The sequence below is a fragment of the Setaria italica genome, chromosome I (genome assembly GCF_000263155.2).
Source record: "Setaria italica strain Yugu1 chromosome I, Setaria_italica_v2.0, whole genome shotgun sequence".
NCBI lineage: Eukaryota > Viridiplantae > Streptophyta > Magnoliopsida > Poales > Poaceae > Setaria > Setaria italica.
The window spans coordinates 39,037,557-39,062,787 of record NC_028450.1 but is presented as its reverse complement, the minus strand read 5'-3'; the positions used below and the strand labels follow the sequence as shown (position 1 = coordinate 39,062,787).

The 25,231-nt window shown below is 49.7% G+C and overlaps 4 protein-coding genes across 4 annotated transcripts; 3 read left to right on the top strand and 1 right to left on the bottom strand.

The window, feature by feature from the left end:
• The first annotated feature begins 874 nt into the window (after window positions 1-874).
• Window positions 875-4,976, top strand: LOC101778442 (bZIP transcription factor 23). The gene is made up of 4 exons (XM_004953972.4): window positions 875-2,086; window positions 2,562-2,633; window positions 3,244-3,273; window positions 4,644-4,976. Exons 1-4 carry the CDS (start codon window positions 1,205-1,207, stop codon window positions 4,722-4,724), a joined length of 1,065 nt encoding a protein of 354 aa, XP_004954029.1. The 5' UTR covers window positions 875-1,204; the 3' UTR covers window positions 4,725-4,976.
• Window positions 4,977-6,879: 1,903 nt separating this feature from the next.
• Window positions 6,880-8,179, bottom strand: LOC101778045. Its single transcript, XM_004953970.3, has 2 exons — window positions 7,554-8,179; window positions 6,880-7,330 (listed from the first exon to the last, which is right to left on the bottom strand). Exons 1-2 carry the CDS (start codon window positions 8,014-8,016, stop codon window positions 7,251-7,253), a joined length of 543 nt encoding a protein of 180 aa, XP_004954027.1. The 5' UTR covers window positions 8,017-8,179; the 3' UTR covers window positions 6,880-7,250.
• Window positions 8,180-15,501: 7,322 nt separating this feature from the next.
• LOC101777622 (protein DCL, chloroplastic) lies at window positions 15,502-19,591 on the top strand. Its single transcript, XM_004953969.4, has 3 exons — window positions 15,502-16,196; window positions 18,682-18,796; window positions 19,233-19,591. Exons 1-3 carry the CDS (start codon window positions 15,760-15,762, stop codon window positions 19,404-19,406), a joined length of 726 nt encoding a protein of 241 aa, XP_004954026.1. The 5' UTR covers window positions 15,502-15,759; the 3' UTR covers window positions 19,407-19,591.
• A 1,801-nt stretch (window positions 19,592-21,392) lies between these two features.
• Window positions 21,393-24,776, top strand: LOC101777206 (ferredoxin--nitrite reductase, chloroplastic). Its single transcript, XM_004953968.2, has 4 exons — window positions 21,393-21,789; window positions 22,993-23,347; window positions 23,435-23,723; window positions 23,831-24,776. The coding sequence occupies exons 1-4, from the start codon at window positions 21,393-21,395 to the stop codon at window positions 24,569-24,571; spliced, it is 1,782 nt and encodes a 593-aa protein (XP_004954025.1). The 3' UTR covers window positions 24,572-24,776.
• The last annotated feature ends 455 nt before the right edge of the window (window positions 24,777-25,231 follow it).

The following is a 25,231-nucleotide window of genomic DNA, read 5'->3' as shown; positions in this document are numbered from 1 at the left end:
AAAGAAAGTTTTTCACCTAAATGCTTGCAACCACAAATTACTTGTTGGCACTTGGCAGAAGATGGAAGCCTGATGCGTTGTGATAGCTTAAAAAATGGTTCCTTGACGAGATGTTGCATCAAGAGAAACATGTAGGCGCAGCCGGCAGCACGCAGCGACGTCAAACAGAGCCTCCAGATCCGGGCGTACAGTTTTCTCGAGGCGACGACACGCGTGTGTCCGTGTTCTAGACGAAACTTCAGGCGCCGGGTTGATCACATCACCGCAGATGTAGACGTGACCCTGATCCATTTGTGCAGTAGTCGCCGCCGGGCCGGACGTGCTCGGCGGTGGTGCTCGTCAGAGAAACGCGGTAGCAGCCCGGCCGGGGGTGAGACGACGGCGGGGTCGGGGTGGACCGAAGTCGCCCGGCTCGCGTCGCCGTCGCGTCATGGCCGGTGGCCGGTTGGGTGGTCACCGGCGCCGATCCGGCCGTCCGATCACTTCGTCTGCGCGCGCCCAGATGCTCCCACCTTGCGCGCCCCCATTGGGCGGCCCGTCGCGTCGCCAGCCGTCAGCGTCGTGCGGAGGCCGCCACGTTGCGCGCTCCGGAGCGGCGGAGCCCACCACCACACCCACCTTCTGTCCCACGGACGAACCGGGATCGGGGAATAAGAAAACCTTATCCCACCCGCGCGCTGCACCCAGCAAATCTACAAGCCACTGACATGTCGGGCCCTTCCGGGGAATTCGATTTCCTCGGCACATGGAATCGAGCGCGCGAGATCTGAGGCCGCTGGCCTGTGTACGGGCGCGGCGTGCGCGGAGGCGAAAGGGGAAGATGGTGGAGTACTTTATTACCCGGTGCGCACCCAACTCGTCGAGATTTCGTCGCGGCCTCGGTCCCCGGCAGCGTTTTAAACGCCCCCACACGGCTCCTCCGGGGCGACACCTGTCCACCATTCCCCTCTCTCGCCTCGCCGCCGCGGTCGCGCAGCGCCCCTTCCCGCACCCACCAACGCGCGTCTTCCACCTCGCCTCTCAGGTCTCCACCAAATTCCTCCTAATCCGCGGGATTTTCCTTTGCTAATTCGGGTATCCCTTGTCGCCAAGCCACTCCGCTCTGCCAAACCCCTGCTCTGAGCTCTCCCGATTGGCGGCTCCGGCCTCCTGGCGCGTGCTTGCGAGGGGGTTGGTGGATTTGGTGTGCGACGGCGGATCGGAGATGGATTTCCCGGGCGGGAGCGGGAGGCGGCAGCAGCAGCAGCCGGAGCCGGAGCACCTGCCGCCGATGACGCCGCTGCCGCTGGCGCGGCAGGGGTCGGTGTACTCGCTCACGTTCGACGAGTTCCAGACCGCGCTCGGCGGAGCGGGCAAGGACTTCGGGTCCATGAACATGGACGAGCTCCTGCGCAGCATCTGGACGGCGGAGGAGACGCACGCCGTCGCGGCCGCCAGCGCGTCGGCAGCGTCCACGGCCGCCGCGGACCACGCCGCGCGGGCGGCCATCCAGCGCCAGGGGTCACTCACCCTCCCCCGCACCCTCAGCCAGAAGACCGTCGACGAGGTCTGGCGCGACATCATGTGCTTCGGCGGGCCCTCCGCCGCGCCGGCGGAGGCGGCGCCGCCCTCGCCGGCACAGCGGCAGCAGACGCTCGGGGAGATCACGCTGGAGGAGTTCCTCGTGCGCGCCGGCGTGGTGAGCGAGGACATGACGGCGCCACCGCCGGTACCACCTGTGCCGGTGGCGGCGGCGCCACCCCGACCACCTCCGCCGCAGCCGCCAATGCTGTTTCCCCATAGCAATGTGTTTGCTCCATTGATGCCTCCACTGCCTTTCGGGACTGGATTGGTGTCAGGGGCTGTCGGTCAGGGAGATGGTGCCGCGCCCCCGGCGGTATCGCCGGTGAGACCGGTTACGTCCAACGGGTTCGGCAAGATGGAAGGAGGGGACTTGTCCTCTCTGTCGCCATCACCGGTGCCTTACGTTTTCAACGGTGGTCTGAGGGGAAGGAAAGCTCCAGCTATGGAGAAGGTGGTTGAGAGGAGGCAGCGGCGGATGATCAAGAACCGGGAGTCCGCCGCGAGGTCGCGCCAGAGGAAGCAGGTAAAGTTCTGACTGTGAGCATCTTGTTGGTGCTGGCAGTATCAAATCATTATGTTTCCTGCTTACTTACTGTCACAGTGACATGTCACACGCGTAACACGTATATACGAAGTACTATTTTGGCTAAACATGTCATGTATTTCGCAAGAACAGTGTTAACAAAGGTATACCATACCAACATGTCGATCTTTGCATCAGATTTGGTTAAAAACTTAAAATAAACTAGGATATATGCGTTAGTAGCGTGTGTAGTTACACTATACTGATCTAAGCATATTGAGTTATTAATTATATATATGTCTGCACACATCACTTTTTAGATACTAATAAGAATTGCTGAAATCTTGGAGAGCTATGTAGGATGTAGCAATCTAGTGAAAGCTATTTCTGAGTGAATCTAGTGTTCTTTCTGCGAGGCTTCAAAAACTTGTGGCGATTTTAAGTAGATTTATTTGTACTTTCTTATATGTATCAGGCATATATGATGGAGTTGGAAGCTGAGATAGCAAAACTTAAAGAGATTAATGAAGAGTTACAGAAAAAGCAGGTATGCTCCTGTGCTGTTGCATCTTATTGTGTTGATCACGTTTATATTTTACTTATGAAAATATGTCTACTGAAATAGTGAAGCTCAAGCAGTTTAATTTGTATCTTTAGGTTATATATTGAATTTGAAAGCTTCTTGGATTTCAGCAAACCTTCTGTACATTGGCACACTCTCTTTTTATCAAAACTTGTACATCATTTGCTTTGGGTTTTCAAAGAAAAGGTCAACCTATCCTCTTTTTATTTAGGTTAATCACCATCTGCACACTTGGTTTCTAGCAATAGGCGATATGGATCATTTTTTATGATGGTCTTTGTAATGGTAATCACGATAGAGAATTTGACTAAAGAAAGCCAAAGTCCACCAAATGAAATGATAACAGAATCTTTGCATCTACAGTCCATGTCCACCAAATTGCTTGCCTGCTTGCTATGATTTTTTCTCTGATTCTTATGTATGTAATAGCTTTAGCTTATTTTCAATCGCATTTCTATTAAATTAGAACTTATGAGCTCTGCACCATCCTGTGTGACTGTTTTCTATTGTATAGTGCTATCACATTCTTTATATATACCGCTCCAAGTAACTGGTCATCATTTCTAATTTGCAGGTCGAAATGCTGGAGAAACAAAAGGATGAGGTAATTGCTTTCTATTTTGAAGGAAGTAATATTGCTCTGGTTACATGCTATGGATCCATCTTTTGTATTACTAGTAACAAACTTGGCTGATGTGAAGGAAATTATTTTCTACAAAAATAATTCTATAATATGTGGATTTCATTGTCATGAAGTATTAGAGTCAACCCTATCAATGTCACGAATATAGTATAGCTCTATGATTATATCAGTTGCCTCGATTCTTTACTTGACTTGGAGTACATGGTTTGAAACTTCAACAATTATTGGTAGGAAAAATAAAAGTTTTCTAAACTTGTGGTTTTGGTTACTTGTTGGAATGAGACTTGTTTCGATCGACAGCTAATGATCTCCAGAGAGTTCTGCCTTCAAACAATCAGTCTGTCATGCTCATATGTTTGACTTAAGAAATACCTTATATGTAAATAAAGCTGTTGGCAAACGGAGAAATGATAAGGCCAATGTGGATGTGATTAATTGTATTTTCGTACAACTGGGGATATGTAGTAGTATTTAAGCGGCTTAAATGATTTCAGAATTCTCTGAATTGATTGGACTACTTATCGCTGTTGTTCGCCAAGTAGTTTAAGTTTTTTTTATACTACAATTTGCCTGTTGAAACTAATGCTGTACTGTAAGGTTACCTATGTTTTGTTAATGATTTCTTCAAGCGCTTCCAACTATTTTAACAGAAGAAGTGTTTGTATGTAGTCTTATGTTGACCTTAGAAAATTGAGGACTAGTTTTATTTACTTTATTTCATTGTGGGCTTATTCGCCATTTAGGGCTCTCTATCTAACTTCCTGTGTAATTTGTGCCCCGTTTTATTTTCTCTATTTTGTTATGGGCTGTTTTTGTCCTTGGCCTATCATTGTAAACTCATGGAGGAAAAAGTTAGGTTAATGGTGATTGGATACCTTTTAGTTCTTAAACTAAGACTTTGCAACTTTTTTAGCTTAATGGGGCTGTTTAGGGGAACACCCTTTTTTCATGTGTGTTAAACCACTATTTATTAATTTTGGACAGAACCTACATATTCAGACTCTTGCTGTATTACCGAATCACTAATTCTTAATAGAACAACATACCTCACTTTCTGTACAGCTTCTATAATTCTTTTGTATACCTCAGGACTCTAGGCCAGCTCATTATCTCGGAGAAGTTGTTTGTTGGTGTTAATGAATTTGTGGATAATACTTTTGAACTTTTGGTGTTCTGCTTTCAAATTTGCAATAACTAATTGCTGCTCTGTGGCTCTACGGATATTGTCATATGGAGCTATAACCTTTTTGATTAATTGCTCGGTACTTATAGTTGTATTTCTGTACCGTCCTGTTTGCTCAAACATAACCATCGTTTGATGGTTTCTGCAGGTCCTGGAGAGAAGGAGCCGGCAAGTTGGACCCACGGCAAAGAGAATTTGTCTGCGGAGGACACTGACAGGTCCTTGGTAGGCTGTAGACCTGTATAAAGCAGTTACTCTCATCTGGAGGTGTGTATATAGTAGGTGCACATGAACTCACAATCGCCAGAGTTTCCGGTGTTGACATAGCCGTTAATTCAGAGCTCCAGTCTCGTAGGCGGATAGATTGCCTGTGAATTTCACTGCATAGGTTTTGGCCCTTCGCAAAACATGTTCCAGTGTGTAGAGTTCCAGTGTATGTAGTCTGGTCAGTTTGTTGACCCGAGAAGCGCGTGCTCATGCTCCAGTTAGGCTTATGGTTTGGTGCCACACCATGTATCATTACTTCAGCTTGTTAGCTGTTACACCCGGCGAATTTGTATTCATAAACCATCGCTCTGTGCTTTGTAAAACCAAGTTGCTTATATGGTGTAAAACTTCTGCAGATGTCCGCTGTGCAGAACTTATAGGACACTGCTGAAACAACTATTCGGCTGTGTACTTACAGTTAAAGATGTTCGATTTGGTGCGCACATTTTGCGACCAAGTTAGCAAGGTGTGTAACAGGCGGCCCAGGTTCCTACTATGTAATTAAGCACATTTTCTTAGCATGGGTGGTGTCAACTAACAACTGCCGAATTTCCGGTTGGAAACGAGTGGTCGTTGCCAAACAATTGGAACGGTATCTTCTGAAAGCTTCTTTCACCTTGCATGTTACTCTATGCGTGGGGTTGCAACGAGAAAAGGTTACCTTCTGATGTGTGTTGTGACTTGCGAAAGCTGGAGCCCCCAACTGCAGCAACTCTGCAAGTCCCATTCGGGCACCGTCGGTGATGCTCGCCGGTCGCGTCAGTTTGTTGTGCTCGATTGGAGAAGGGAATCAGCGAGTCACACAGTGCCTTCAATCAGACGGCGCTACAAACCTATGGCATCAGTGGATGGTCTCTGTGAGCTCGTGTAGGTCTTCTTGGCCGGGAGCGCGTGTGGTGGCTCGGCTGGCCAGCAGCGCAACACGCAGCCATCCATGTTCCGCTGTCGTGGCCGTCCTAATCCAATTAACAGGACCCCGCCGTCTGGACACGTGCACTGTCGGAGTCATCTGTGGGATCATCCCGCCAGCTAGGCCCGCGTGTAACGCATGCGCCGCAGGACCCTGAACTCAAGGCGTCGTCTCACGGTGGTGCTCGACTGCTCATGGAATCCAGTCCTGAAGACGCCGGCTGCGTTCCGTTCCGGCAAGGCAAGACGACCAAGCAGGCAGCAGGACGCCGTACGAGTCGAGTACAGGCTACAGACAAGCTTGGGAACTGCCGTTCGTCCAGTCTCTGCAAGCTCGCTGCACAGCCTCTCCCAAGTCCCAAATAAGAAATAACACGAAGACTGAAACGTCTGAAACGGGTCGAAGGTTCAGGACCGCGTTAGCAAGTGCTGGCTTAACTGCTCGAACCACATTTGCTGTCCTTGATTAATTAGCTGATTGGGCCAGTGCTGGACCGAGGCCAGACAGTGTAATGTCGTAAACAGAGTCGACTCCACCCAGACCCAGCATTAGCATTGCTTGCAGTTGCAAGTAGCATCAGTGCCGTCGCGTCTGCCATTAACAGGAGCCACGAGCTGCACGGCACTGAACAGCGTCTGATGCGGCTCAGGAAGAGCTGAAGCGGTTATCGGACCCCGAGCACGAATCAGCTGTGTTACTGGCCAGTGAGTGGTTACCGTGATGCTGCCATGGGCACACCCCTGCCCAGCTGCCCTCCTGTATAGATAGCCGGCGGCGACTCAACGTGGCATGGGCCGCCGCAGGCATGGCGCAGATTGGAAGGGAACGAGGGCCGCAACAGCTAGAGACAGCTCGCCGAGCCGAAACGACGGAAAGGGACAGCCAAACTCCAGGCGCCCTTCCCTCTTTTCCCACTCGTCCAGACGCACAGCCTTGCCCTCCCACCCGTAAGAAACAATTCTCTGCAACGCGCAGCACGGGGACGCGGCAGCTGCATCAACAACCAGGCAGTTTTCCCAACCGATCCAACCACACGGAATTTCTTTCCATCCCTGCTGTTTTTGATCTGCAGACTGGATTGACAGATTCCATCAAATGGCCAGAAGTACAGGAAGTGACAAAGGATCTGTGAGCCATTCGGTTTCACAGACAGGTGCGTATTCAGTTATTCACCAATAATAATCAGGGTCCAAGCCGGCCAGAGCACTTATTCGAGAAGAAAATTAAATTAATCTACCTCTTGAAAGAAATCATGTACATACAGATGAGAAAACACTATGCATTAGGGGAAGCAAGGGGATTAACCGAAGTAATTAAGCGTAATTTTTATCTTAGCATGAACAGAAACGGAATCATCATCACGGTGAAAGAAAGTTGATTAGCAAGGCGTCCAAGATAGGATAGGGTGGAAGGCGGCGGCCCACCAAACCCTAGTAACAGAAATTCTTTTCTTCTCCTCCTTTTTCTGATCCGAGGCTGGCGGGGATTCCTTTCTTCTGCATCTCGAATGATTTTTTTTCCTCTCTCTCCTCCCAATGCAAGCTAGCGGCGGCGACGGCATGGCCGTCCATGAGTTGTTCAGTGGCGGGTCAGCATGGATAGCGCCACCACCTGCGCCCACTGCTTCAGCCGCATCTTCACCGTCTCCGGCGTGTCGCCTGCATGAACGAACGGGGTCAGAGATCGAAACGAAACTCTAATGATCCAATCACGTCGGGCCTCGTGGACTAGAAATTAGAGAACCGAAATTCTGATCGCGCATGAATCGATGTACGGTAGCGCCACCAAATTACCCACCCTACAACAGCCTCACATGGCACAGGAAAAGTACTGTGCTATCGGATTGGATGCGAGCACGATGGAGGAGGATGGAGGCATTACCTGGAGCGAGTATGGACATGGGGCTCCCGAGCGGCGACTCCTCGGAAGACACCTCCGACGCGGCGCCGCACGAGCACCCCTCCGCGCCGCCGCCACCGCCGCCGTGGACGGCGTAGTAGAGGTCGAGCGCGGGGAGCGTCTCGAGGAGCCGGCTCCTCCCGGCCCCGCCGCACGCCGGGCAACCGGTCCGGGCGGCGGGCGGCTCGAAGCCGAACCCCAGATCGATGCAGCCGCGGAGCTCGTCGAGGTCGTCGTCCGTGACGCTCCGCACGCGCCGCAGCGCCGATCCCCCGCGGCGCATCCCGCGGCGCCGCCGCTCCCACGCCTCGTCGCGCTCGATGTCGGGCGACCACGAGTTCTGCTTCTGCAGCCCCATCGCGGGCGCCGCGGCCGGCCCCACCTTCTTCATCCCGCCGCCGCCGCCGCCGGCCATGATCTGGTGGTGGCGCCCCGCCTTCTCCATGGCCGGTGGCTGTGTACACCCCCTCCGCCCCCTCGCAAGGCGAAGGGGGGATTCGGAGAAGCGAGCTTCGCGGTGGGTGGAGGCGGACGCGGCGGATTTTTATCCTCCCTCGCGACTGAGCGCCGGCTAGCGGATGCGGGCGGGCGGGCGCGGTCACCTGCGTGACGTCTGCCGACGTAAGGAGCGCGTATATATAGCGGCGGTACCTGCCCTGTCCGCCGCACCGCCGCGACCATAAGTCGCGTACGCGACGCATTCTCCATCTGTCGCTTAGGTTTTCCCAACGGTGGTACTATGGTAGTGCATGCATGCAAAGTTTTTTACATCAAATTAAATTTCGGGCGGCGCCAATTATCTACCTTTAGCGGGCTTGCCATTTCTCGATCTCCCTTCCCACAGCTGCACAACTGAAGGAAAACAGCTCAAGAGAACCCACATCATCAACATGCTTCCCATCTTGTCCTATGGGTCGACAGATTGGGTTTCTGTTCATGATAAGAAAAAAAACACATTATTGATCCGAGATAACAGTCTTGCGCAGTGTTACGATTAGTGAAAACTTACATGATGTAGTCACTCATCAAATTAAAACCTCTATGCGGCAGTTTTTGTGTTGAAAAAATAAAAATATTTATATAAAATTTTAAAAAAAATTGATGATATTATCCCTATGCAAAGTAAATTTCAACCTAAACAAATTATAAATTAAATTTTGATTCTACCAATGAGTTTTTTACATCAAGATCTTCAAAATAAAACATCACTTGATTATGTTTCGATGAAATATTTTAAAAAATATTTTTATAATACTCAATATTAATTTTGATTATAGCAAATAAATACTTGAATATCTAAAATAAATAATTGTCTCATGCACAAAAAATAGCATGGTGAACAAATGGTTATAAGCAGCGAATAAAATATTAAACAAGGGTGACTATTATAAATAGAAAGGTTGTATGATGCAAATAAAAGAGATGTACCAATAATAGTATAATGCAAATAAAAGTGACATACAAAATTATATTTATTTTATTTTTAATTTTTCACCCTTATATTTCTTATTTATTAATTTATATTTATATTTTCCTTTTGTATTTCATTTTTATTTTTATTCTTGTACCAAAATAATTTATTTGTGATGTGGATGTAACTGTTTGCCATATAAAATTATTTATTCATATGTTTATGCATTTTGTTCACATTTATAGACTTATTTGTTCTTAATGTTATAATATTTGTTCGCTTTATGCATTGAATTGTTCGATGGTAAAAATAATTTATTCGTGATGTTATAATATTTGGTCGCTTTATGTACTGAATTGTTCAACAGTAAAAATAATTTATTCATGATGTTATAATATTTGGTCACCATATAAACTTAATTATTCATTTGTAATAATAACTAGTTTGCATGTGATTAGATTTTTAGATTGATTTATTCTAAATTATTTGTTTGATTTTGTAGATTAAGTTGTTTGATGATGTGGAAATATTTATTCACGATGGTTCAACTTTTTTATCCCACACAATCAAATGTTCGTGATGTTCAATATTTTTATTCGCATCGTACTTTTTTTCGTCGTATTTAATTTTTTATTCGCAGGAAATAGTAATTTGTTCGTGGTGTCAATTTTTGTTCGCATTAGTTAGAACTAATTAATCCGTATGTTAAAAAAATATTTTTTAAAAAATATATCCAAACATAATTAAGTGGGGTCATATTTTGAAGATCTTGTCGTAATAAACATAACGGTGTAACTAAAATTTAATTTGGGTGTTCGATTTAGGAGTTAGATTTGCATGCATGTGGGTTAGGTTATCATTTTTATCTTTTTTACATGCATGCGTGCTCTCTCCGCTAAACTCTTGCATGATAATTGCACGCATCGTAAAGCGGGAGACAAACGCAAATTTATTACCTACGGCGACGTATAACCGCGCCCTGTACGCCAGGTACATGGGGATCGAACGGTGGATTTTTCGAATTGGAAGGTAAGGCAGGGTAATTATGGGGCATTGATTTCGGTCACGGGGGACGCTGGCGATCGAGAGCGAGAAAAGGACCCCCAGGAATTTTGCACTCCACACTTATTTCGGTTATAAATGGCACATTTTTTTGAATCAGCTGCACGTTCTTGAGTTTTTGGTTCACAGGACTCTAGTGACTCTTTTTGGTTGTGAAATGTGAAAAGAGATATGCGTCGATTAGAAACATGCAAGATTCAACAACCTCATGGTAACGTTTCACTTGTGGTCCAGTGCCATTGACAATATGCCACGACGGGAGCATGAATTCCAAGCAAATTTAAATTTTGCCCATTGGGCGCAGCAGGAATTGATGGAGCAGTTCGCGAGCGGAAAGGCGACGACAACGACGCGCCGTAACTGCTACCGGTACTACATGACAGTGGAGAAGGTGAAGTGCAGCTTGCTTTTTTCCGGAGGCTCCGTGATCACGTGAGGCGCGCTGAGCTCCCTGCGCGGGTGACTCGGAGCGGCGACCGACCAAATCGCACCGCCACCTCCCCCCTCCCACCGCGTCTTCCCAGCCGTGCCGCCGTTAGAGCGCCAGGATGGCGGCGGCGAGGCAAATAAACTGAATCTGATGGCTCGCACCCGGATCTGCGCAGGGGATGGGTGCAGCGGTTATGGTGGCGCTGTAGCGGAGTGACGTGGCTACAGCGGCGGCGGGCGAGCAGCAGCCCAGCGGCGGCGGGGGCATGGCCACGGAGGCCCAATGGGGATGCATTTCCGTCCCGGCTCGGGATGAGTCCCGGTCAGATTTGAGCTACGTTGACGGCGCTGCGGCATTGGCGGCGCATGGCAGTGCCTTGTCATGTGCGACTTGGGCGGCGCCCAAGCAGCCGCGCCGTAGCGCCCTCCCCTCGCATCCCTGAGTTCAGTTGTTGCCGTGGATTTGCGGCGGCGCTCTTGGTGATAAGCCTCCGGCGATCTAATCTGGTATATTCGATGTCGGATCCTGTGATTCCTTCCGGATCTACACATGGATATGTCGATCCTGCTAGTGTATGGGTTCGAGCACTCTGTGCCCGGATCCTCATCAATCATCAGATGTGCGACAGGGCGGCATCATGGTAGACATAGCACAGTGCCGGCCTTGACACGAATCTAGGCCTTGCCGTGACCGACCCCCTACCCTTGCGTGGTGAGTGTGAGTCGCGACGGCAACGGATGGCTCTCGATAATGATAGTCTGCAGTCGCAGGGGTGCTCGACACCATTAGTAGCTCGGTGAGGTACTTTTCATACTTTTTGCTTAGGCTGCTGCTGGCATGGCGTGGTGGAGGACAAGGTGAAAGCACTGTGACGTCTGCGGATACCACTACCTCCTTAGGGGCGACTTGTTTGCACCTCCTCACATGGTTATATTTTGATTCTTCGGGTGTAAACTTAGCCAAATACTTGGGCCGACGATATGGCGCTATTGGCGCCATGTTCTTCATGAAGACGTTGTCGTGGAGCTCCATCTGGTGTTTCGGCATTCTCTGTTGTTCCTCGGCTGCTCGTGGGTGATCTTCCTATGTCGCTTTGAGGTTACCTTTAGGGAAATGTATTGGCTGCGATTTATTAACGTGGCGTGAGGATATAAGTGAGACCGTTTGTTTGACAAGCACAGCAATTAAGGCTTTGGATTTTTGTCAAGCCTGGATGGATAAGCAATATTAGACATTGCTTATAATTATTCTCTTTTTATGTACTCTTCATCTTTTTATTTGTTTTTTAACGATCAGCTGTTGAGCTAAAGAACATGTAAGAACTTGGCTGCGTGTGTTTTTAACAGAGGCCGGATGTATTTCCATTTTCTAAAAATGTGAGGCGCGCTGAGGCTTCTCTCGCTTGCAGTTGTTCTCAGTGGAGGTGGATCGATCAATCAACCGAGGCTTCGCATGATGATTACCTAAATCGTCTTGTTATCGCGCATCGCCATCAATCGCGATCTCTCGACAAGATCACACACAAATATCTGCGGGTCGATCCCCAGATTATTCACCACACACACACACGCGGATGGTGATGGCTTCCGGTGAAGATTTTCGATCGAGGGCAAATGATCGGAGTTGGATTCAGACCGCATGACAAAGTATCTGCACACGCCCAGATTCATGGCTTGCGAATCACAGTTAGTATCGTTCACGGGTTACGACTGATCGACGCCGCCGATGATTCGCATCAGCTAATGATGCGTTCCTTAATTTCAAGCTCTCTCACTTCTGCGTCGTTCCTAGTAAATAAAAAAAATCTTTTTATTTGGAGCAGTACGCACGAAGCGATCAGCAAGATTTGGAAGTAAAGCTTGCGAAAGACAAGGCATGTCGCTGTGCAGTGTTGAAGGCTGAAGCGAAACTTGCCTGAAGTAGATCGGTGAATCAGATCTGTGTAGCGTGCCGTGGACAATGACATGCCATCAATTGCACGCCATGCCTTGCCTCGCTCGCTTGCTTGAGTTCCCAGCCTTCCAGACGGTTAACATGGGCACTAAGCAACGGAACTCTCTCCAGGAATTCTTCTTCAGAAAAGCAATGGAAATCCATCAGAGTTGTAAGTACCATGCAAGTCCCATGGTAAAGATAAGCATATACTTCAAAAAGTCAGACCAGGAGCAATATCCCGTGTCTCACAGCAATCTAGGTAGATCAAAATGTTTATGTCAAATTACGAGATTCTGTCGACCGTCGTGATACAATACAATCTGATCGCCTCTCCAAAAAAACAAAAACAAAAAACAATCTGATCGGAACCAATTAATTTCTATGGTGATTTTGATTTTGTACGATTAACTTCAGGGAAAGACTGTCTCCAACTCCATTACATCATGGACTTCCAACAAGCTATATAAAAAAATTATTGTATATTGGTGCGCAATACATATGAATAAAAATCTATTAGCAACTTGTCTTGTTGCTCGATCGTCGTTTCCTTGCCCAAGCAAGCAGCCAGCAGCTCGATATCAAAGGCGATATAATGAGAACGACAACGTCACGTTTCAATAATTGCGTTGTCTAATATAATGGTGGGTGTTAATTAGCAATACGATCCCATGGCATTGGCAGGCCAAGATACGCATATGCTCTTATCATTATTTTCCTGTTGGGAGGTTGTTAGGTCTAGATGAACTACCATCTGCCCTGCAGATATATACAGTCAAGTCCACATGTATTTTCCTGATTGCTTGAAGGTTTAGCAGTCTGAACCAGTAGAAAAGATTGCTTTTGCCTGTGAAATTAAATAATCCGTTACTGGAGATATATGTGGAATTATGAGTCTGAGATGCTCTAGATTTTATCTGTTTATTAATTCAAACTCCTCTAGAAGAATCTTATTCTGTTTACAAAGTATAGATTAGTTATTAGTTCCATCTAGTGGCAAGATGACCTGTTGCAAATTAGCTTGCGAAAAAAAAAGCAATTGTTTTTTCTTTACAAGTGAATGCATCAGGTGTCCTCATCGTCTCCCCTGAAACGATAACAGATCTTCCTGGAAGAAGGCAGACTCTGACAGATATACGGAACGGGACAACGACATCGCCTTACGGAAACAGGATGCAGAAGACTTGACTAGGTTGCGGAACTGACACGGAAAAAGCATGCGTTGCCCGTCAATGGTCAATGCATTAGGGCCGGATTTATCACTACGCACCTCGCTAATTCTCCAGCGCCCAGCCGGAACGGGCACAATCTTAGTAAGACCCTTTTTTTTTCCCTTTGGCGAACGTATAGACAATCAGGACCTGAACGCTTGAACATGTCAAAATCTCCAAAGCCCAAGTCGCCTACGGCCTACCTCTACCTGCATGTTTGAACATGTCAATGATGCAGGACGCAATGCATCGTCAATTCTTATGCCAGTGCCGTGCAGCAATGCCAATGGGAAAGGTACCGAGAGGTTGCCTTCCCTGCGCTCACACCACCAAGACTCTCCCGGAGAGATACTATCAATGGGATTTTTTTAAAGACAGTAGCAATGGAGAAACATGACTTCAGCAGCACACTAGTGATCTCTCTATCTGATGCAGTTGTATATTGTATCGTATGCAGCCATGAAGGTGAGTGCGTGGACGGCCACCACGATCGGGGGCCCTTCCACACCGACTCCGACGTGGAAGGCCAGAAAAAAGAATCGGCGGCGGCGGCCGGCCCCGCCCACCCCAACCTTTTGCAGCGCTAGCTGATCGATCGCTGACGTGCCAAAAGCTTCCTCATTCCCGCGCGCGTGCCTTCGGGCAAAAGATGATATCCCCCCATTCGTTGCCGTCTGAGGTCACCTTTGTTTGGCGCACGCTCGATGGACGGAATCAATCGCCGGCGGGTCAAGGGCCGCAACGCGAGGAGAAGAGAAAGATTCATGGGCGGCTCGTTCTTTTTATCGGGCTCTCCCCGTCGAGAGATTTCGCATGCAGACATCACAATTCGCAGAAGCTTTGGTCCGGTGATGGGATGGGAATGCGAATTTTGCTACGTGTATCGTCGTCACCGACGTGAACGCGACGGCGACGGTGACGGCCGGCACATCATCTGAAAATCTGAAGGTTACTGTGGAGACAGCATCGATCTGCCGTAGAACGTAGGCGGTCGATCGATCACCTTTCCATGGATTTAAACTGGTCGGACCCACAGCACAGCACGACCCGGTGGTTGCCGGCGGCCGCCGGGTTGGTGTTCATCCCGGATCAGCTGGCTGCTGCTGGCCGTTGGGGCGGCGCGGACGCCGGAAAACCCGGCCACGGTACGGGTCGCACGCTGCCCGCCGCGCACGGGGCAGGCAGGAAGGATGGCCCGCGCGGCCGCGCTGGAGGCCCGTCCGTTCCAGAGTGCTCTCCTGTTATGGCCAATTGGCCACAATGCTGCGCATTAGTGCCTGATTGCTTAAAGGGTTTATGGTCTCAAGTGGCGATGACTGTCGGTCGGCCGACGCCGACCGATCCATGATCCAACCATCGTCTCGTACCGTGATGCTTCGTTTTGTCAGTACTGGTAGGGTGTGTTAATCCCTGGGCTGATCATTGCACGCACAGGGTGAACAGAGAGATTCTCATGGGATTGGTTTCGAGTTCAGGTTGTGGTACAGTACCCTGCGTCTGTCGGTCTGTGTCGAACCGTCGATGAAGGCTCCAGACCTACGCGTCATCGAGGGCCCAACTTTCATGATTAGACGGACACAGCTAATGAGATGCGAGGCTGTGCCTGTCTGCCGGAGCAGCAGTTTTTTTAGACGGACACGCGCGTCCGGCCGATGAAAGTCGTAATCCTGCCTGGGCCTTTTTCCCGGTCGATTGACAAATGCCTGTGCCCAAAAAGATTAGTTTGGCCCAAAAAGGGTGTACAGGCTGGTTTTTCGCACGATGTCTTTGGGCCGAAATGTACTGCACATCTCTCGCGAAATTCACCGCCTTCTCTTCTCCATTCGCCGCTGCGACCTCGCCACCGCTCACTCCCGTTCCCGTCCCCGTCCCGGGCAAGGGGCAACCGAGCAGAGCCACAGACCTATCCACTCCTCCATGCAGCACCGCGGCTAACTTCCCAGCCACTGCTTGCGCCACACCCACCCGCCGCGCAACCCAAAACCCCCCCACGAGCCACCGCCACGCGACCCCCTTCCCCCTCCACCTCCGCCGCCCGCCCCGCCGCGGGAGGCCGGGGCCCGTGACACGGCGCGCGGCGCCCGTACCATGCCGTGACGCCAGGACCCGCCCCCCACGGAACCGCAGCCGCCCTCGGCCCACATGCACTTCCCCTCGCCGCGCGCGCACGCCATGGCCGCGCCGGCCGTGGCCCGCCCCCGTATCCTCCACTGCGCTCACCTCGCCTCGACCTCCTGCGTGCTGGTCCTCCTGGGCCGGGGGCGCGGGCGCGGGCACGGCCGCGCGGTGGCGGCGGTGAGGGCTCGCGAGCAAGGCGCGGCGCCGGCCGACCCGGCGGCCATCCTGCGGCGGCCAGATGTGGCGACGACGACGTCGGCGGAGGAGGAGGAGAGGGAGAGGGAGAGCGACGCGGGCTCTTCGTTGGATGGCCTGGTGGAGGACGAGGAGGCGCCCGAGGAGGAAGGAATTCAGGGCAGGAGGAAGGCGCCGGAGAGGGAGTGGGTCGACTGGGAGGACCTTATCCTCGAGGACACCGTGCCGCTCGTTGGATTCGTCCGGATGATCCTCCACTCCGGCAAGTACGCAACTTTTCCTCTCCTCACCCTCTGCTTTGACGACTTGCACCGATAATTCATCACGAAGCTTTACATTCAGCCTAAATTCTGTATAGTGATTATTTTTACGCCACGTACTCCCGGAGCCAAAAGCAATTCATCGAATTGATGGCGTACGGCCATCGTGCGTGGCACTGCAATGCAAATGATTATCACCTATTAATGAAGGCACAACTGGACCAATTGGACTTAGTGCTGAAGGAACAACTATTTCCTATTGATGAAGGCAACTACTCCCTCCGTTCCTAATTGTATTGTAGGTCGTTTTAGCTTTTTCAGGTTCATAGATATTATTATGCATCTAGATATAGTGTATAATATCTATGAACCTAGAAAAGTCAAAACGACCTACAATTTGGAATGGTGGGAGTAGTAGTTTTAGTGCCTGTTTGGGACTGCTCCGCTCCACATTTTTCAGCTCCACTCCCAAATCTTCAAGCCATACACCTCCAACTCCAAAAACTAGCTCCAGAAAAAAAACATGGACCTAGGGGCCAACTCCAAAGATTTTTTGGTGCTCCTCAAGGGGTGCTCCAGAAAATCACGTTTCAAACATCCACAAGGAGTTGTAGGATAATTACCCACCATGCCACTTTTTACACAATTCAACTTACCGGTTTGTGAGTAAAAAATAGAACGACTGTGTCGTCCCTTCCCCTCTCTCTCGCCTCCCTCGTGCCGCATCTCATCCTGCCGCTGCCGCCCTTGCCCAGTTGCCCTCGCCGACTTGTGCCTCCGCCAGCTGTGCAAACCGAGATAGAGTGGATTCCCCTTGATACTGTCATCCAGCGCATGCTACCACACCTCCGCGAGCCACTACGCTTACTCCTTGGCTCCCCCATGGTTTGGCACCCAATGCGGCCACCCCTAGCGCGGTGATTACGTGCAGGAGCTCCACGTTTGAGCAGTGGCGTAGAAGGTGAGATGCGCTAGGAAGAGCAACTCTGCAGACGCCCAAAGATGGCAGCGCTGCGTCAGGCCGGTTCAAGCCAATGGAGGTACCCGTCAGGATTATTCCACGAAATGCCAAGGATCCATTACTTACTAAAATTTCAAGATAAGTGTAGAGAGTCAAAAAAAAAAGTACTAATACACAATATCTTGTTTCATTGTCGGTGAGTAGCTTGTCACATACATATTTTTGAAAACTAGTTTATTTTGTATAGGTGTAAGCTCCACTAAAAGCGGTGAAAAAAACATTACATATATAACTGTAGCAACGTGGGAAAAAATAAAAAAAAGCCTAAACAAAGAAAATAATGAACATACAACAACAAGGGGCAAGAGAGACTATTCCCATCAAATGCTACAATTTCTAGAGCTGGAGTCATGCTGTTAGCCAAACATGTTGAGCAACTCCATATTTTTCTGGAGCTGGTGAGGTGGAGCTGTAACAAGGTGGAGTTGGTGGAGCGGAGCTATTTTTTTTTTGAGTGGAGCAGTCCCAAATAGGCTCTTAATCTCCCATTCTTCATAAGCGCACAATCTCTACGCTTAGCACATCCTATTTCTTATCACCTGGTCTTACTTGATTACCTTCTTTTGTTATTTGGGCAATTGGCTGTAGTGACTGGCTATGTGCTGACAATTTCTGAAACACAAATTGTCATGGAAGCATCGGAACTATAAAATACACATTAATTTTGGTCCACCATTTCCTCTTCTCCATCCTTGCCATTTATCTGAAAACCATGAGATCTTCCTAGTTACTAACAGGTAACAGCTATAAATCATCTCCACAAACACTCAATTACATTATATCAAGCCACTTGCTGCATCTAATGGAATGATTTAGCCAACTGATTAGGTCATGATGATTGCTAAGAGACCATGCCACTTGTGTTGTGCCATATGGGTGCTTTCTAGTTTCTTTTTCATCCTGCACAAAATGCAACTTCGCAAAAATCAGTTAATTTCACTCTATCAAAGTTTCTCATAAAAAATGAGCCTCAATGCATTGTGTAGAACATGAAACTGTTCTGTTAAATTTGGTCCATTCTACTATGCAATTAATTTATCATGGCCTTGCCATGTGGAATATAGTATATTATGATCATTATATCTAAAGCAAGAAATTTACATTGCTACTTGAAACATATGTTGTTTGTTATTATGGTTCCTCCTGACTAATGGACCACAGAAAGTGAGCACTTGATTTGTTTTATGATAGTTCTATATAGTACCAGCCTAAGTGGGCATGCCATATGGTTCCAGTCATCCAACAATCAGCAAGATCCAATCTTATAACAGCACTAACTAGAAAAGCTTTAGGATAAAACATTTTGTGTAGCCTTTGTTAGGCTGAATTATATTTCATTTATATTTATTTCTTTAACGTCAGGAATTATAACTTTCTTCTTGAACTAGTTGTTGTGACTTGCAGTATGTGCTACAATCGTGTATTGTTCTTTATTATTTTATTAAAATTCACTTCGAGAAATTGTTGCAGGTATGAAAGCGGTGATCGATTGAGTCCTGAACATGAAAAAGCGATTCTGGAAAGGTTGCTTCCGTACCATCCACAATATGAGAAGAAAATTGGATGCGGTATTGACTACATCACGGTATGTTATCTTAAACATGAACAGAGTAAATCAGGCTAGATATTATCTTTAATAAATGGAGAGTTAAGAAATTAAAAACCGCAACCGTCTCAATGTTCCTTATTGCTGTTGAATTTTGACTTTTGAGCATGCACTCTCGATCAGCGTATGTCAACTATGTGTGATATGTCAAGGACTTAAGGCAATATAGTCACATGATGGCAACAAATACCTGAGTTTTTCTATTATAGATGGAGGGATCTTTTTATGGAGGGAATTCGAAGAGTTTGTTGGTTGACTTTTATATGGTATACTAGTGACTGATTAGCTCTGAATAAAGTGTAGCTCTGAAATTTAAATGACAGTTTTTGCTTGATTTTATGGAATGGTATTGGCTAGTGTTGCCTTCTTGGTCATCTCACTTGTTTGGGAACTAATGTTTAGTATCATTTTGCAGGTAGGATTGCATCCGGAATTCGAAAACTCAAGGTGTTTATTCATAGTTAGGAAGGATGGTGAGCGAGTTGATTTTTCGTTCTGGAAGTGCGTCAAAGGTCTCATCCGACAAAAGTACCCCATGTATGCCGACAGTTTCATTCTCAGGCATTTCCGCAGGAGACAAGATTACTGAAGTAGATGGCCGCATGATTGTTTCAGTGTAATATTTCTGTGATATTGATTTTGTCCGCATGGCTTTAACATCCTGCGATTTTGCATTTGTTGAAATCCATGTGGAGTGTTCCGTTCCAAGAGGAAAGATCACTTGCAGATGAAATTTTGGCGCTCTATTCAGTTCGTAGCTTATTGTTACACTTAGCAGTGTGTTGTATTATTGCTTCTGTTTGCTTAATGTACGAATGGCATGAGATCACAAAAGAAGCAGTTGTTTTGTTTGAGCACAAATTGGTTTAAATCGTCAAATGAACGCATACACCATGTCAGAAATCTAGGCCACCGACATGACAACCTAAGTTTTGGCCAACTTTGGCTCTCAAAATGAACTAGAACATGATAAAAGATGCTTGTTCCATCGCTTTGGTGATGAAATTGACAGAATATTCTGTTACGGAAAATGTAAGATGGATGTAAAATCTAGCCAAAACAATAAAAAGGTTGTGAAAGACAAGCATAGTTTTTGTGGCATATAATCGAAGCTGTCTGATGAGTTCCGAAACTTGTCTCTTGTGAACGATAAGGCAGCAGGCCAGCAGCAGATTGCATGCTGGCAGCTTCTCGCCCGAACACAAGCAGCAGGGCGCTTCCAAACTTCAGATAGGGTAGTAGGGAACCGTAGGATCCCAACGAAAACGAGCGTGTTTGCTTCTCGCGGTCTCGTGGCCGAGACGCGCCCCCGGGTCTGGCTGGACTCGGGAGGTTGGCGTCGCCCAAGAGGCGCCCGCTGCGCTGTCCGGCACGCACTGGCACATCGCCAAGGACGGGCACGTCGTCGCCCTTGCACGCGCATCAAGGGACAAGAGGCCCGGTCGCGGCGTGTGGCCGCTGGACTCCCCCAAGCCACGGTGCCATCCCGGCCGTTGCTGGCCGCTCGGCGTCGGCGAGCAGCCATCACGGACCGACCCGACCTCACACCCAAGCCGTTCGGTCCGACCAGACACCAGAGCAGGGAGAGAGGGAAGCGAGGACACGCCTCTGTCGCCGCACCCGTGCGCGGGCGTCTCGCCGGCGAGCGACACCGACCCTTTAGGCGGCTCATGGGGCGCTTTGCTTTGCTCGCCGGTGTATCGGGTGGTCTCTGACTTCTTTAAGTTATCGCAGGTTCGTGTATGTGGCCTCGATCTGATTGGTTCGTTAGCTAGCTACCGTAGCTAGCACACGAGCCTTTTCTAGTCAGCCCCTCCCCCACATGTTAGCCGCGTACATTGGCTGCCCTGCTGCTGAGTTTACCAAACTGCCCGGCTCTTGGTTGTCTGGGTGGGATGGAAGGACGCCTCCTTCTGCCTGCTTCAGCGATAAGCAGGCAGGCGGCTGAAACCGGGGCAGCTGCTCGCCCCTTGGTTTCGTGGTCGTGTATTCCACCTGAATATGATGAGTACGGTCTCTAAAGAAAATCTAGTTGCAGGCCTTCTTTTGTTAAACAAAAATGCATATAAGATAGTCAGCGGTACATATTGTTACTGTGCAATGTTGATCAGTTCTAAACCGGGTCTGCAGCTTTTGAAGGTAGCTATGTGAACCATATGGCAGTATGAGTACCACATAAAAATTCCAGCCCCGTTGTAATGAAAGAGAATGAAAACGCATGAAAAAAAAACACGAGCAGAAGAGCAGAACGTGGTGGTTTTTTCTAGAATACGTGCAGAACATCGTTTGCTAGAGCTCGTACAAAAAACAGGCAAAACACAAGCGAACGGGGCCGGTTTTACCACCAAAAGTACCAGGCGGGACGTGGGCACGCCGGTAATTCTGCATCCGGGGGCTGCCATGTCGCGCGGCATCTTGCCCTCTTGAACTCCCCAAGGGCCAACAAGCGCCGCGGCGCGCCCCCTCCCGCCCCACCATAAACAACCAGACGCTCGCAACCCATGGCCACCACCACCACAGCACACGCACACGCAGCAGCAGTGACACCGCCCCGCCACTGCAGGCACCAGCAGCCATGGCCTCCTCCGCGTCCCTGCAGCGCTTCCTCCCGCCCTCCGCGCACGCGTCGTCGTCGTCCTCGTCCCGCCGTCGCCCCGGCCGCGCCAGGGCGGCCGTCTCCCTGCCGTCGTCGTCCCCACCGTCGGCCGGCGAGGTCCCCGCGGAGCGGCTGGAGCCGAGGGTCGAGGAGCGGGTGGGAGGGTACTGGGTGCTCAAGGAGAAGTACCGGACGGGGCTCAACCCGCAGGAGAAGGTGAAGATCGAGAAGGAGCCCATGGGGCTGTTCATGGAGGGCGGCATCAAGGACCTCGCCAAGATCCCCATGGAGGAGATCGACGCCGCCAAGGTCACCAAGGACGACGTCGACGTCCGCCTCAAGTGGCTTGGCCTCTTCCACCGCCGCAAGCACCAGTGTACGTCCGTCCCCTCTGCTACTCCCGTGCAATGCTCGCTAACTACCAGCAGCTCGTGCTCGTATTTAACCTGTTCTTGATGGTGATTGGGCAGCGCTCTCTTTACTTGTCTATCTATGTTAATCATTGTCACAGACTGGATGCTTCCGTCTGACCATCTCCATGTGCTCATGTTCCTTTCGGGCTTGATCTGCATAATGTTTCCTTTCCAAGCTAGGGGCTCTGCATAATGTTAGCACAGGGAGTCAAGCGTGTAGTTTTTCCTTTTTCGCAGCTGATCAATGCGTATTAGATGCTAGAGGGATCTAGCATATGTGTTTGCAAAATGGTTACGGTCGCATCCTAAGTCGCAAATGTGTGCGTGTGCGCGTGGGAGCCTTGTATGTAGTAGCTGCAGAAAATATCTGTCTTTTAAAACGCTCATCTTGGACTTGATTGAATATAATAAGAGGTCTCAGCTTGGACTTTTGAGTAGGCAATAGAATATTTCGTGGTTGCATCCAGTGGGTGATTGCTATAGTATACTGTGGGATTTCTTTATAGGACGTATGTGCTAAAATACACCTGAAGGGCCAAAGGTCCAGTATCCCAGCCGTGCAAACGAAATGCCACGTACAAACTCTGAACGCTTGGGAAGCGTTTTCACATTTTTTTTTCCCCTTGTGGCCCATTCCTTATTTGACAGCTCAACGTGCCTATGCCTACTATTTCAAAACCTGCTACCTGTTGGTTCCTGATTCGACTGCAAATTTTTTTTCCTTTTCCTTATTCCTTATTGGAACAATTTCGTTTCTGGGTAGAATGGTAAAACTTAATTTCCTTGGTGTCAAATGTGCAAAAATAAACTTTATTTATGGCTTTCCATATATAGAGCACGAATATACCTGTACGGTTGTACTCCCTCCGTTCCAAATTGTAGGCTGTTTTGGTTTTATAGATTCGTAGATATTATTATGCATCTAGACATACACTATATCTACATGCATAATAATATCTATGCACCTAGAACGACCTACAATTTAGCACAGAAGCAGAGTTTTCAATTCCGTTGTTGCTTTATCTCCAAATCAGTGGTTTCAAATTCGTTCTTTCCTGGACCATTCCTTGATTGGTCCTACAGAGGATAGAGACGTGTTTCTGATTGGGCTGGTTCACTCCACGACGAAATGGTGACGCTAACGGCCGCCTTTTCATGTACTGCAGATGGGCGCTTCATGATGCGGCTGAAGCTGCCCAACGGCGTGACGACGAGCGAGCAGACGCGTTACCTAGCGAGCGTCATCGAGGCGTACGGCGAGGACGGGTGCGCCGACGTGACCACCCGGCAGAACTGGCAGATCCGCGGGGTGACGCTCCCTGACGTGCCGGCCATCCTCGAGGGCCTCCGCGCCGTCGGCCTCACCAGCCTGCAGAGCGGCATGGACAACGTCCGCAACCCCGTCGGCAACCCGCTCGCCGGCATCGACCCCGACGAGATCGTCGACACGCGCCCCTACACCAACCTGCTCTCCTCCTACATCACCAACAACTCCCAGGGCAACCCCACCATCACCAACCTGTGAGTCTCTCCATCTCATGGCGATCACCTTCACTCTTAGACATGTATACTCGTCTGCCTCGATGAGTGACATGTAACGAACTGCAGGCCGAGGAAATGGAACGTGTGCGTGATCGGGTCGCACGACCTGTACGAGCACCCGCACATCAACGATCTGGCGTACATGCCGGCGGTCAAGGACGGCAAGTTCGGCTTCAACCTCCTGGTGGGCGGGTTCATCAGCCCCAAGAGGTGGGGCGAGGCGTTGCCGCTCGACGCCTGGGTCCCCGGCGACGACATCATCCCGGTGTGCAAGGCCATCCTCGAGGCGTTCCGGGACCTCGGCAACAGGGGCAACCGGCAGAAGACGCGCATGATGTGGCTCATCGACGAGCTCGTAAGCCGCCGGCCTCGTTCGTTCAAATTGATGATGGTTAAGTTAGTTAGTTGTTCTTCAATGCTAGTAGTGCCTTCGTCGTTGACACGATGAACGAATGTAACCAGGGGATGGAGGTGTTCCGGTCGGAGGTGGAGAAGAGGATGCCGAACGGGGTGCTGGAGCGCGCGGCGCCGGAGGACCTCATCGACGCCAAGTGGGAGCGGCGTGACTACCTCGGCGTGCACCCGCAGAAGCAGGAAGGCCTGTCGTACGTGGGCCTGCACGTGCCCGTGGGCAGGCTGCAGGCCTCCGACATGTTCGAGCTCGCGCGGCTCGCCGACGAGTACGGCACCGGCGAGCTCCGGCTGACGGTGGAGCAGAACATCGTGCTCCCCAACGTCAGGAACGAGAGGCTCGACGCGCTGCTCGCGGAGCCCCTCCTGCAGGAGCGGCTCTCGCCGCAGCCGTCGCTGCTGCTCAAGGGCCTGGTGGCGTGCACGGGCAAACAGTTCTGCGGGCAGGCCATCATCGAGACCAAGGCGCGGGCGCTGCAGGTGACGCGGGAGGTGGAGAAGCGGGTGTCCGTGCCACGGCCGGTGCGGATGCACTGGACGGGGTGCCCCAACAGCTGCGCCCAGGTGCAGGTCGCCGACATCGGCTTCATGGGATGCCTCACCAAGGGCAGCGACGGCAAGGTCTGCGAGGCGGCGGACATCTTCGTCGGCGGCCGCGTCGGCAGCGACTCGCACCTGGCGGACGTGTACAAGAAGGCCGTGCCGTGCGATGACCTGGTGCCCGTCGTGGCGGACATCCTGGTGGAGCGGTTCGGGGCCGTGCCCAGGGAGAGGGAGGAGGACGAGGAGTAGGAGCGCCGGATCGATCGATCGATGCTGCTGCTTCGGTGATCTTCGGAGCACATCGAGTTGCCGTTTGTTGTAAAGTAGACGCTGCTGCCTTGTTCCATGGCACGATTTGTTTTTGGTCCCCCTGTTGTAGCCAAAAAAGGGTTCCCTTGTTCACGTTATTACAGAAAGAGAATGCTGATAAATAAGAATAACATGTTGCCTGCCACTGATCCTGCTGCCACTGCACATTGACCTTTTTAAACATCAGCAAGGCATCATCACCCATTGCACATTTGCACCTCCAGACTTGTCACCGTTTTTCCTTTCTGTAATCTGTAGGCCACATTGATCTGATGTTAGGCAAAGACTCTTCTGTAAATCAAACCGAACACCCTTTTCATCCATCAGTTCGGCCGTTTTTCACAAAATTGTCCCAAGTGCTGCAGTCGTTGCAAACGAGCTCAAACCTCAGGGCAACTAGATGGCATGCCTTGCCTTTGCAACTCTTTTGTGAATGCCCGTTTATATTGTAAGAAAAATGGCTCGCTATTATTTGTAATTTTAGTGATTGAGTGATAACACAGTCATCAAGACTAATATGTTTGTCAAGATATATCTTTATAGTTTTTTTTTGTTTTCAAGGATTAATTTCAAGCCATCCAAATAATTGTAAAAAAGGAC

Bases quoted from the DNA above. Each gene is read 5' to 3' on its own strand.
- LOC101777622 (XM_004953969.4), top strand. From the start codon at position 15,760: ATGCACTTCCCCTCGCCGCGCGCGCACGCCATGGCCGCGCCGGCCGTG. The intron at 16,197-18,681 runs GTACGCAACTTT...AAATTGTTGCAG, and splicing joins ATGATCCTCCACTCCGGCAA to GTATGAAAGCGGTGATCGAT. The intron at 18,797-19,232 runs GTATGTTATCTT...ATCATTTTGCAG, and splicing joins GCGGTATTGACTACATCACG to GTAGGATTGCATCCGGAATT.
- LOC101778045 (XM_004953970.3), bottom strand. From the start codon at position 8,016: ATGGAGAAGGCGGGGCGCCACCACCAGATCATGGCCGGCGGCGGCGGC. The intron at 7,331-7,553 runs GTAATGCCTCCA...TCGTTCATGCAG, and splicing joins CATGTCCATACTCGCTCCAG to GCGACACGCCGGAGACGGTG.
- LOC101778442 (XM_004953972.4), top strand. From the start codon at position 1,205: ATGGATTTCCCGGGCGGGAGCGGGAGGCGGCAGCAGCAGCAGCCGGAG. The intron at 2,634-3,243 runs GTATGCTCCTGT...TCTAATTTGCAG, and splicing joins AAGAGTTACAGAAAAAGCAG to GTCGAAATGCTGGAGAAACA. The intron at 3,274-4,643 runs GTAATTGCTTTC...TGGTTTCTGCAG, and splicing joins TGGAGAAACAAAAGGATGAG to GTCCTGGAGAGAAGGAGCCG.
- LOC101777206 (XM_004953968.2), top strand. From the start codon at position 21,393: ATGGCCTCCTCCGCGTCCCTGCAGCGCTTCCTCCCGCCCTCCGCGCAC. The intron at 21,790-22,992 runs GTACGTCCGTCC...CATGTACTGCAG, and splicing joins CCACCGCCGCAAGCACCAGT to ATGGGCGCTTCATGATGCGG. The intron at 23,724-23,830 runs GTAAGCCGCCGG...GAATGTAACCAG, and splicing joins TGTGGCTCATCGACGAGCTC to GGGATGGAGGTGTTCCGGTC.